Source organism: Buteo buteo, chromosome 10 (genome assembly GCF_964188355.1).
Source record: "Buteo buteo chromosome 10, bButBut1.hap1.1, whole genome shotgun sequence".
Taxonomy (NCBI): domain Eukaryota; kingdom Metazoa; phylum Chordata; class Aves; order Accipitriformes; family Accipitridae; genus Buteo; species Buteo buteo.
Genome location: NC_134180.1, coordinates 36,828,510 through 36,840,992, shown reverse-complemented (window position 1 = coordinate 36,840,992; position 12,483 = coordinate 36,828,510). Strand labels below are relative to the sequence as shown.

At 39.0% G+C, this 12,483-nt stretch overlaps 1 protein-coding gene across 5 annotated transcripts in view; it reads right to left on the bottom strand.

The window, feature by feature from the left end:
- ELAVL4 (ELAV like RNA binding protein 4) overlaps positions 1 to 12,483 on the bottom strand; it is a 63,520-nt gene that overhangs the window by 37,052 nt on the left and 13,985 nt on the right. For 3 of the 5 annotated variants that reach the window (XM_075037611.1, XM_075037609.1, XM_075037610.1), the window contains exon 2: positions 4,015 to 4,255. In XM_075037611.1, coding sequence (XP_074893712.1) covers positions 4,015 to 4,255 — 241 coding nt within the window. Of the gene's footprint in view, positions 1 to 4,014; positions 4,256 to 12,483 lie in introns of those variants that run through there. The other 2 variants (XM_075037612.1, XM_075037613.1) reach the window with 1 other exon arrangement.

The window sequence follows — 12,483 nt, the reverse complement described above, 5'->3', positions numbered from 1 at the left end:
AGCAAGATATTTATCACTAGCTTGCTTTGGACAAAATAAGAAATAAAGAGCATCTGCAACACTATATAGCTTAGCATCACTTGTAAGCGCTGAGCCTCATATCCATCTGAAGCCGTAGTCTTCCTCCGTGAAGTCACGTCCCTTCATCTAACGCTGCTCTAAAATGTTTATGCCATTTAGTTTTTTTTTTTAAACTCAAGTTCCTTCTCATTTTTTGAGAGCAGCTGATTAAACCTGAACAACTGGGTTGTTGGACGAAATATGCTGTAGCTATGAAATGGTACAGCAGGGACCAGTTTCACTGTTAATTTAAAATGCTAGAATTAATTAGGTAGTGTAAATGAAGAATTTAATAAGCACACTTTACAACCACAAGTTCTGCTTTTATTAAACACCCCTGCCAAATGAAGGCAACCATCTTCAGTCTGTTTTTCCTTGTCTCATTCCCTTAAAATCTCTGCAGTGAAAAAAAAACCATTTTTCTATTGCAACCCCTCCCCCATAATTAAAATGTATGCCTGACTTCCATCTCCTCTTTCAAGTCATTAGCATCTTTTAAAAATGCTACTGTATATCCTGCCTGTTCTGAGAAGCTACCAAACAAAACCGAAGTTTACAATTTTGGTTTTGAATACCAAATTAAAGGCTGTCTTAGAAGCTGTCATTCCTATTCAACTCAGTACGGTGTACTACCAAATTAGCATATTTTTTTAGTAAAGGAATATGCTTGTTTAAACATGTGTCTTTCCAAAGCGAGGGGTAACATCACGAATCAATTTTCTTAAAAAACGCTACTACTGTTCTAAGACTGCAAAAAGACTTGGAGCAGATGATTATTCCTGACATATATTGTTTAATCCATTTTAAAATTAATAAAAGAGTTCAGTCCATAAATTCTCTCAAAGGGATCCTGTATGTATAACAGACTTTGTTTAGCTTTGAACTCATTGAAAAAAGTATTTTGGGATCCTAAACATTACTGCACAAAATCTGTGCAATTTCTTAATAGGACAGGGGAAATCAAATCTTTTACAGGAACCAATTCAATCCTATCTAGCTTCAGAAATACATTCGAGATTTTCTAATATGGTTTTGCTGGAGTAACTATTTAATGATGATTTGGTTTATGACCTTTTCTGTTTTTCTTGAGGCAACCTCCCTCTGCAGCTAACTTTTTATTCTGGCTTTCCTTGATTTACCCGGTATTTTACCTTAGCCAGAAGGAGACAAACTTCTTATCTATGAAGACAACCTATATTTTTAATGGAAAGAGCTCCAACATTTGTTTAGAGGCATACCACAACAGCACACGCTTAGCTGAGATTTATTAAAACCACAAAACTTTGAACAGAAACAATGAAAAAATCCAAAAGCAGACAAAACCTAAATTATTTCACGCCTTCACCAGTTCAGCAAGAGTAGCTTAAGAACTTACTATTTCTTCTGCAATATGGCTTTCACTGTCAAAAAATCTACACTGATTTTTAGTAAGAAAAAAGCAGAGAACCCCTGAAAAGCCAATCATTCCTGTAACAGCCTACTGGCATACTTCCACCCCTGCTCTCCCAAAACCCATAAAAACCCAGAAGCCTAATGAAGAACACACTTACATGACGATCCGGAAAGATGAGCTGTGTATGACCTCAGTGCATTTCCATTTTGTTACTCTCAATGTTCTAAGAACCTTTAAAAACATGGACTGCTTCTGGCAGAGGGCTGCATTCAATTTACTAACTCTGAATTCAACGTGAGGAATGAACACACATCCTAAAATTTAGTAATATCGCACAATGCCTGAAAACCTTGACAAATTAAGTTGTTTTCAAAAAATGGCACAGAGACTTTGGGGGACAATTTTTTTTTTGCAAATTTTGTTCTTTTGTACTTTTATCACTTCTTAAAACAACATTTAGGCTCCTCATTTAGGGGTGATGTTCTCAAAGGATCTGTGTAAGTTTCTTGTTTTGGTTTTTTTTGGGTTTTTTTGTTTTTTTTAAATGGTTCCTTTAAATTATTTTACTGATCAAAGATTTATGCACTTTGTACGGAAAGAAAAAGCATAGGCAAAAAACGACCCAAGAATGTGTCAGAAGATCATATAGCAAATTTCTCACATCTTCAAATACAGAGACAAAAGCTTGGAGATGGAATGAAACAAAACGAATACTGTTCCTAGCTGATGAAGTAATGGCTCCCCATCCAAAGATGGCCAATTCTCTATGAAAACAACACTGAATATCTGAAGTCTTGAAATTACATTGCAAGGAAATCGCCATGAATTTGAACGATATGGGAAGCAAAAAACTCGTGAAATACAGGACCTGCCATGATCAAAATTCAAGCTAGGCATACTAGACTCCTGCAGATGGGGCTTAGGTATTCACATCTGTCTGAAATAACTGAAATAACCTGCAATTTAGTTTCTCAGATTTTTTTCAGACTAAAAGAAAAACAACAGTCTGGAGCTAAACTGGTCTGGTGGCAGATAAAGGGTGGTGTGTCACACTGGGATACTGTGCCAGCTATGCTTATAAAAGAGGAGGACTTCAGTTATTTGCATTGAATTTGGGGGGAGGGAGGTTATAAGCGATTTGTTTTTCTTTAAGTAGAAAAAAAGTAAAGAATAAATAAAAGTCAATTCCACTTTTCAATCTTCTTCCTTTTAATACCCCTGAAGCTGTGGCCCAATCAGAAGATATATTAAAATAGATACATCATGGTCAACGTGCTAAAGAAAGCTCTGCTGGACTACACTTCTGAGGACTTGAGCTGCCCTGCAGCTACTGCTATTTGTTATGTGCCTTGTGTTCAACCAGAACATTGCTAGATGTCAGGAAGTAAATAAAAAAGAAGCATTGCATGTTTAAAGCACTAAGCAGATCATCCTAATGCTGCCAATACAACAGCTGCCAGGCTGTTATGGAAGTAGGTATGAAAATTTGTGTCTTAATTGCTCATCTTTACATGGTGCCTCTTTCCACAGAGCACGCACCCAAGTTGTCAGGAGTGCATGTGAGAGGAGACGGCTCCTCTTCTGGAACCCTTTCCTTCCCAAGGCGGCTGCTCTCCGTGCTAAACATAACAGCGCTGGTGATGCACTGAACAGCAGTGAAATTTCAGCTGTTCCCCACCTACGGTGCGAGTAGACACACAACCTATAAAAGTAACCTATAAAGCAAGCTATAAAAGCTGATTGTTCATCCCATCATCATCTTGTGCATCAGTGAATTCCTGGCTGCGGCAGCAAGGATATGGAGTAGGCTAAGTGCATCTGCACCCGTCCACACCTCCTCTAGCGATAGCGCAGACATCTCTCTTCTTTGAGGTACTATCTCTAATGGGAGGCTTTTCGTATTCTGAAGGCACCTACCAACGGGTGTCGCTTCATGCGGAAAAGAATCATGGCAGATTAAAATGTTTTCAGGGAAGAGTTTGTTAACCAATATCCACAAATGTCCGAATAAAATCCGGAGCAGTGACTCCCAGCTACAGACCACTGCTGTTCCAGAACACTGTGGCAAATAATGCTGTGATGGGCATGCAGAACCACCTTGACTTTACAGTGCTGTTAATAAGCAAAAACCTTACGAAGGTATGGTGAGGTTCAAAAAAATAGTCAGAATTGGCAACAGTCAGTTGGCTACAAGCCATTTAGACTACCCTCCTACTACTTAAGTCAATGACAAATAAAACTCAGAATGATCAGGAAAGTAATGACATCATCTGAGCTCTGCTGCAAGAAGCTGCACAGTGTGTAACACATATGCAGACCAGCAATGTTCATACTTCCCCTCTGATCTCTAATGGAGACTGAAAGACGAAGGGCTTCGTGCAGTTGTTCTAGATGCAGTGTGCATCACTGAAAACTTACAAGGTTTACCATCTGAAGAAGTTTACCAGGATATCTGCAGTATTCCCTGTGCCAAGTACTTGCAATATAAGCACAGAGGTTTTGCTGACCCCAAATGTAAACTGACCCTGATGCACATAAAGTCAACAATATGAAGCGCTTACCTGTAATTTTGTCTCTCACGAGCTTGCAGGATTCGATTTCACCAATGCTCCCAAAGAGACTCCTGAACTCCTCCTGGGTCATGTTCTGGGGTAAATAGTTGACTATGAGGTTGGTTTTGCTGTCATCTGTAGCAGCCCCTGTCTGCATGGGGGAAGGGCAGTTTCTACTGTTGCTGGAGGGTCCATTGGTTGTATTGGAAGTAGGGCCATTCGACACCTGAGGCTCCATGGTGCTAATTATCTATCAAAATAAGAAGAGAAGGAAAAAAGACACCCTTAAGTTTCATACATACAATAGCTATTTTTAAAGATACTTACAAACGAATAAGTAGGTAGCATTCATGGCCAATTTAGATACTTCAACAAAAAACCCCGGCTTGATTCCTCTGTTATTGTTGCAAAGTAGGTCACGCTACTCTTCGGCTCTGAGCATATACTAAGATGCAGTTAAAAAACCTTTTTTTGTTAATGCGAAGCTGATTTCTGCTTTCATCACGCAGCCATTTTCACAAATGTAAATTTAAACCACATAAATTTAATTATAATTTAAGGTAATAATCATAATTAAAATTATAGTTCCATTAAATCAGATGCAGTAAGTGTATGGCTCTATATGAAAAGGTAAAATATTTTACCTATTTAATAACTGTATCACAGAGTGCAATGACAACAACATTAACCAGGCACAGTCGATCTGCAACGTGTTGTCATTTGGATTGCCTTCAATTAATAAACTCAGTGTCCCAAGACATACCATTTACTGGTTCCAGTGATGACCTATATTCTCCAGTTGTATTTTTCACTAACAAACTGACACCTCTTTAAATAATAAAGCCCTGGATTTGCAATCTTCAGAGATACAAAGGTCTTCAGATATTTACTGGAGTCAAAAAGGTTTAATCAGAGAAAGGCTTATCAGGCACAGGTGCAGGCTGGAATTTTAACAAGCACATCTATCTTGAAACATGAAACTCCAATTTTCACAGCAGAGACTCACATAGACCTTTCCAAAAAATGACAAATAAGAATCCAGCTTAGCAAAGTGCACGCAGGACAGTAGCCCCATTGTCGCCAGTGCCACCGGTCATGTGAGTAAAGCTGCCTGCATGTTTATCTGCAGGCTGAGGACTGAAGAATGCACGTTTTCATCTGAAAACTGCACAGGCAGACAAAGGAAGCAGAAAAACCTGGGCACTTCAAGCTTTTTTTTATATAGGTATTTGCCTCTGATATGGCTTCCAGCCTGTCTTCACTGTCACCAGTGCTGACAAGGGAAGGACATCATCTTAGTCTCAAATCCGGGTAAGATATAGCAATGCAAATGGTGGCTTCTGCTGTCTACTGTGACATTTGCGATGTGCAGCTTCACTGGTATCTCCTCTCAAAGAGCATCATCCCTCCGACGGGCTCAGCCTCCCTCCATCAAAGACTGAGAGTCAACGATGCAAACTGCTGCCCCAGGCACCGGACTGCGCTGCCCAGGGACAGGGACAAACGCGGGGAGAACTGAGGGCTAAGACACCACGCGCTCTGAACCTTGTGTTCATCCGATCCTGTAATTACTGTAATTACTCAAGACTTAATTTGCTTTCTTTTTTAAATCCAGGGAGGTATGCGTTGTGACAAATTAGGCCTGTAATTCAGGAGGATGGGGGAGACACACCAAAAAAGGGGGGGGTCTATTCTAAAATTAACTGCATGAGGGCGGTTCAGACTCTAAATAGGTTATATTCCGGTCAATGCTATTTTTATTTATTTTTTAATTGAACTGCTTCAGCGTTAGGTTAATGCCTCATTTAGGAAATAACCCTCTTTTTTATCAATGGAAATAAGTTTTGAATTACCATTATTTTTTATTATCAAGCCCAGGAATAGCTACTCGGTTTAACAATTTTTAAATAAAAAGCAGCCTTGCCACATTGTGCTTAACAGAAAGGCCTTAACCCACACAGCAGAATCATTTTGAAAATAAACTCCACAAAAATAGTAACTTCTTGAAAGAAATCGGCACATCCAAACCAGAATCCCCCTGCCAATTTTACCAGCCACGTGGCACCAAGCGCTGCTGACATCCTCTGCCAAGCTGTGCCAGCCCCATACACTCCTCCTTCAAGACTTTCCCTTTTACCCGGTATCAGCCATGCTTCTGTTTTTCGATCTGATTTCATACATGTATTTACTCGCACATACTCCTAAATGCTTCAGATGCTGCTAAATCTGTTCAGCTCGGGATTCCAGCTGGAAGATCATCCTTTGGTCTCTGCACCTCCATGACCCCCACAGCAGACACAGACACCAACTCTAAGCTTTGCTAACAGCCCGCTGCGGGGTCAGGGTTTTGCACCCCAAGGCTAACACGCTTCAGCTGAGCACAGTGTGCTCCTATATGCTCTTATCTGCATCAACTTGATTAAAATTGGGGGGGGAAAATTCCAGTTCTGACAATAAGATATAGTCAGAAGACGAGTGAAGCAGCTGACATGGTTAACTGCAGCTTTCCGCGTGCATTTAAATCATCTGACCACATCCTTTCCAACATAAAAAAATCCACAAGGTAAACTGCAATTTTAGGGACTGATCCTGCCCTTCTGAAGCAGACAGGAATCCCACACCACTGGTTTCAGTTACAGCAGAAGCAGGACTTCAGCACAATGCTCTGAGGAAGGTGCATCATCTATTATTACCAACGGACACAAAAGCTATCTATAGTTCCCCATGATGAACAATAACCCTGGATCTTTTAAAATCTGTGAAAGAAAACAAAATTCAAAACTGGCTCGTGTCCTACTTACGCATTTTGCAAACTCTTTTTAGTTACATTTTCAGCATGCTTACCTTCCACACCAAGCAAACAAACAGAATTAAACTCAGATATTTAACACATTCAGAACATTAAGATTAAGCTGCTCTGTAAAAATCTGGTTTTGAACAAGTAGTTTTCCTCATTAATACTTCATCAAAATCTCTTGGCATAAACTAATGTTGCACCAGGTGCCAGGTTTTCTTCCTAGTTGCTCTCACTCAACACCAACGAGGTTTTCCTGATTTTTCAATAGTAGAAAGGAAAATCAAGGCACGCACTTGCCCTTCAAATTATTGCAAAGTTGTAGGTTACTGAAAATCTATTTGCTATATATATATAAAAGAAGTGAGATAATGGATAGAGAGAAATGCTGAAGTATTATTAAAACCAATTCTGATAAAATAGTTCAGATAAAATTATGCAGTTAAAAAATTACAAGTCTCCATTGACAGAGTGATTTCTGTGCAAAAGGAGTTATGTACCAGAGCTTGCATTCAAAGTTCTCATGGGCACAAAGGAATAATACTTATTTTAGATGTACTGACTCACATCCCTAGTAAAGACTTAAATTATTAATGGTAACGAAAAGGTAAGTCCTAGCTCTCCTTTCCAAACATTCTGCGCTCTCCCATACACGTCTAAAGCTCAAATCCACTGTTAAGAGTTCAGTGTGCATGCACTGGGACATTAACTGTCGATGACTGTTTTTAACATTAAAGTAGTTGTTGATCCCACATCAGTCAGCACATTACATAAGAGTAACATTATTTATTCAAAGAATACATTTCAACATGCTATTTGCTGTTTTTTTCTATCCACAACACTAAGATTTAGATTTTTTTAATTCAATACCGGTATCACAACATGAACATTTTTGAAATAGATACTCTAGTGTCCTGGGCACACAGTTAACTTTCATTATGTTTTAATTACTGGTAATAACTTCTTTTCTTAACACAAGAAAGTGTTGGGCTGTAACCGAATTCTACAAAAATACTAAATAACTGAATTCTACAAAAATACTAAAGGAGGCTCTAAGTCTAAGTCGTCAAGGGCTTATTTGGATAAGGGCAAAAAAAATGTGGAAAATCCAGCAGTGACTTAACCCCAACATTATTTTTTTTAAAACAAGATATACTCTTATCCCTTGAAGACTAGTATTAAACCCCTGTACATGTCACTTAAAATTAGCAACATCTCTATCTTTTTGTAGACCTTCTCTGAACTAATTTAGGCAGCTACTACTAGTCTTGAAATATGACAGTGCAAACGTCATGTGTGATGACATTCACACGCTACTGGTATAAAAAGGCACTTTCTTTTGGGTGGTTGTTTTTGGCAACAACTTGCCAGACTCCCAATACTGCAACACCATGTTCTATATACAGGATAACAGTATCTTTGAAGAAGAATGAGCTGCAGTAACTGTTGATAGACATTGATAATTTAGCTACCAATAATTTGAATATTCTATCTTTAGAACATTGAAAAAATACTATCTGTGACAGAATTTAAAGACTGCAATTTTGTAAGTTGAAGGCAACCCATATATCAAATTCTGGATGTATTTCATCAGACTGCTACTTTTAAAAATGTCTTCTCGGTGTACTACTTTTCTCAGTATGGTAATGTATCAGCAAAGTACGAGGTATTTTAGTTTGACAGCTTTCACAAAGAAATGCTTTGCTGCTTGGGAAGACAGCATAAGCTTTGCCAGTGTTTTGCAAAACACTGCTTACCAAAAGGCTTGGTATAACCCCTCCTACAAAGTATCAGCGACAAATAACCATTATAGCAATTCCTACATTACAAATAATGTTTCAGAAATACTTCACTCCTATCTTCATGGTTTGTTTTTTGTTTGTAGTTTGTTTTTTTTTTTTACAATTAAATTAATTTCAATTTATTCCTGCTGAAATATTAGCTGCAACAATAATGCAAAGAATACCTGTATGTATAAACACAACTATTACAATGCTTAAACAAGCTAGAGTAACTGACATTAATCTTCAGTTATTACAGTAAATGTGACATCCATCTACCATTACAAAGCACAGTTAATGAATCATTTAGAAAACTACCCACAGAGTGATTAAGACAGCGTTATCTCCCTATTGCATACATAAGCAATAGCCAATGGCTCGATAAATGTAAATATACATGCTTCATATTTACCAAATTTGTTCTCAGCAGTCTAAAAGAAGGTCTGCATGTTGAACTGAAAGACTGTCACATACGTATGCTGAAAGGAGCTCATATTCAGCAAATAATTAGCACCCATTCTTGCTATCTGAATTATGTATACTCTACTGCCCATATTTCACAATAAACAGAAATTAATTTATGTATGAAAAACAGTAACAATTAAGAATCTTAAGAATAAGTGTTATTTATAGGCTCTAAAGAGAAGTGTTTTTAAACATAACACAAGCAATCATTTCCTAAAATCAAAATCTGAAAAAAAATCGCAGAATTCATGCAGACATATCCACTTTGAGGACTCAGAAGTCAAAAAAGTTATCTATGAATAATGAACTGTTCACAGCACCTAAACACCAGGAAAAGTGATCATGGTAAATTACACCTCATGAAGAATTCATGAGGTCTAATTTTATATTATTTCTAAGTGTTCATTAATGAACAAACTCAGAACATTCTCCCATAAAAAAGAATTTAGATAGATAAAGTAAGAGCTTTGCATTATTTAAAAAAAGCTCTTTAATTAGCATTGCAACTTGTTTGCTTTTACAAGTGGAAACAAATGGTGCCATGGCAGAGGTCCCATAGCCATCTCCTGAACAACGATGACAAAAGGAGAAACAAACAAAACCTCTCAAAGAAAATAAATGTAGATTCACAAAGGTTTTCCTTCTATAATGAGAAACAGGCTTTAACTCCCAGCATATCTGCTCTTTTGAATGGAAGCCAGCACAGCACAAGCCTCCGTCCCACAAGAACTTTTTCCCTGCAGGTGACAAAAACCCAATTTACAGGAGCTGCCTGCCTGACTCATCCACTGCCCTCCCATCTCTTGATCTGCATGGGAATAGCCACGCCAAAGCCAGAAGGTCGGTCCATAGGTATGGAGTGGAACATACAAATACATCCGAGGCCAGGTCCCTCGGCCCCGGACCGGCGGCTGCATGCCCCCACCCCGCTTCTACCTGCGGCCACTGCTACTCGCTTCAGGGGGATGAAGTGCATCCCTACGTTGTTGCAGAATGAGGCACTGGATCATGAAGCCTTCAGGACGGATCATGTCTTCTTCCCATAGGAGTGTTAAAAAAAAAATACTGATTTTAAGTATTCATTGGTTCAAAACCACAACTCCAGCCAGAGCTAGAAGCAGGTGCACCCGAACCTCACATACACATTACGTGGGCTTCTTTCTAATGTGACCTTAGGAGAGGCAAACGATGCTCTGTGCGCAGCTCCAGTACAGATTTTCTTCTCTAACACAACTGTCAAATTTCACTGTCAATTACATTTTATTAAAGCTTATGTACTGCACAACTAGACTTTGCTATTATTTACCTAATAAATACATCATGAACATGAAATAAAGGAGGAAAATGAAGCTTTTGAGTAAGTCTGCCTGGAGGCAAATCCAATATCCCAGAAACAAATCATTATCTAACCCTCCATATTTTGACATGCTCCCCACTCATATGCACTTTTACATGCTCCACCTTTGCTTTCCTTCAAGTAGAAGTCATATTTAATATTTTAAATATAGATAGAGCTGAAAGTCCCAGCTCAGAAAACTAGCTGTCTCTGGCTTTCATGGCAGGGATACAGCCTTTCTTACAAAATCTTGGTTTCAGAGTGCACTGCACTCAGGTTGAAATGGTGTTCAAACATTTTCAGTAAGTTTGCATAACTGTACAAAGCACACAAGTGATCCAAATGGAGAGGACAACAAATGCATTCATTTTAAGAGGCAAGCTTCAGTTCAAATAGAGAAAATAAATTTCTTTAACAGCTAAATTTATCCTGATCTAGTCCATTACATACTTCTGTGTGAACAGGCTAAAACAAAATATTCTGTCCCCAATCTGCAGTGAAATGAATGCAAAGTTCATTGGCAATATTACTTGTTATCACAGCAGTGCCTGAAGGATATAACTGACACCAGCACAAAGTTGTGCTAGATGCTGTGCAAATGGGTGGTTAAGGGCAGGGATTGCCGCTGCACCAACACAGTGACAAAAAAATAGAAAGGCAAAACCTGTTATTTTTATTCCAAGTTTTGCAGAAGGGAAAAAAAATCAAACCAGAGGAAAGCATCTAGGCAAACTGCTGAAGTTACCCAGGAAGCTGTGACAGCTCCATAACACACCACCATATCCTCAAACCTGGCCCAGTGGTAAGGTCACCACTCCTAACAATTTTTTCAAAAAGCCAAACAGCATAATGATGCACCAAACAGTGGAGTGTTTTTTTTTCTTTTGAGATTTTCAGATAAGTATATCTTCTGTTTCCATGAAATGTAGACTCTACAGTTTTGCATTTGATTTCAAGGACAAAAGGGAATGAGTGAGGAAAATAAAGGAGACACCTAAATAAGTCACAATCATTTCAACATCAATAACTACTAAGGTATCAGTAGAGGAAACCACTCAGAACTACATATCCAATAACCACACACAAGATAGGAACAAATGCATCATATCACACACTTCATATGGTCTCTTACTCTTCCTGGAGGTACTCTGGGGATAAGAAATTGAAGGAGGAGAACTACAATTAGCATACATAGAGCTCAGCACTCCCCAAAGCCCAGAGGAAACACACAGGACTGGGAAGGAGATACATGGACAAACACTCCATGCACAGCAATTTCTGGAAAGCACGATAGAAGTGCTGCACTGCACATTTGTAAGGACAAAACATTCTTCCAGAAGCAGAATATAGTTATAGCTCTGTCACATGTATTGCCTCAACTCACAGTATTTGAGGTTCTTCATGAACTTCTACTGGGCTTAATTTTCAATTGCTGTTTCCAGCTTCTTCACCTCTTGCGAAGACTACAGAGAAACTATGCAAGTTTGAAACCTCAGAGGTGTTTGGCTCTATTCTTCTGTGTTCTCCAAACATCTTATGAAAGTCTACAGCAAACGTGCTCAACAGCACTAATGAAACATTAAGTGAGGAAAAGTAGTATAACAGGTGATGGTCACAGAAGTTTCCTACTATCCCTGTATCAGGGTCATCCTTTTTACTAAGACAAACTGACTTCTAGAAAGCCAGCCAGCTATCCCCTTCTTTATTTAGACTGGTTTCACCAGAATTTGCTTGTAATAATTTCTGCCATTAAACATAATTTACATATGAAGATACGGGAGAACACAGCCTTGATTTCACAGCATTCAAACACCGCCCTGGAACACAGCTTTGGAGAAAGCCACCTTCGAAAACACCCAGAGAGGAAAATGGATGCATCCCCACTCTATTACATGGGTTACACAATTAGCTCAGGTTAGAACCCCTTACAACCCCTTGCGTCCCACATGCCACGGTGGTGGGGAGGTGTCCCACTTCTGGGCCAGGACACGGCCAAATGGCTCCTGCCCACCCGCATCCCCAGGGGTCACCGGCTGCCTCTGCTCAAAGGTCTGTACTGTTTTTAAACCAGAACAAAGGCTACGCGGTCGGGCTCTGCTGTC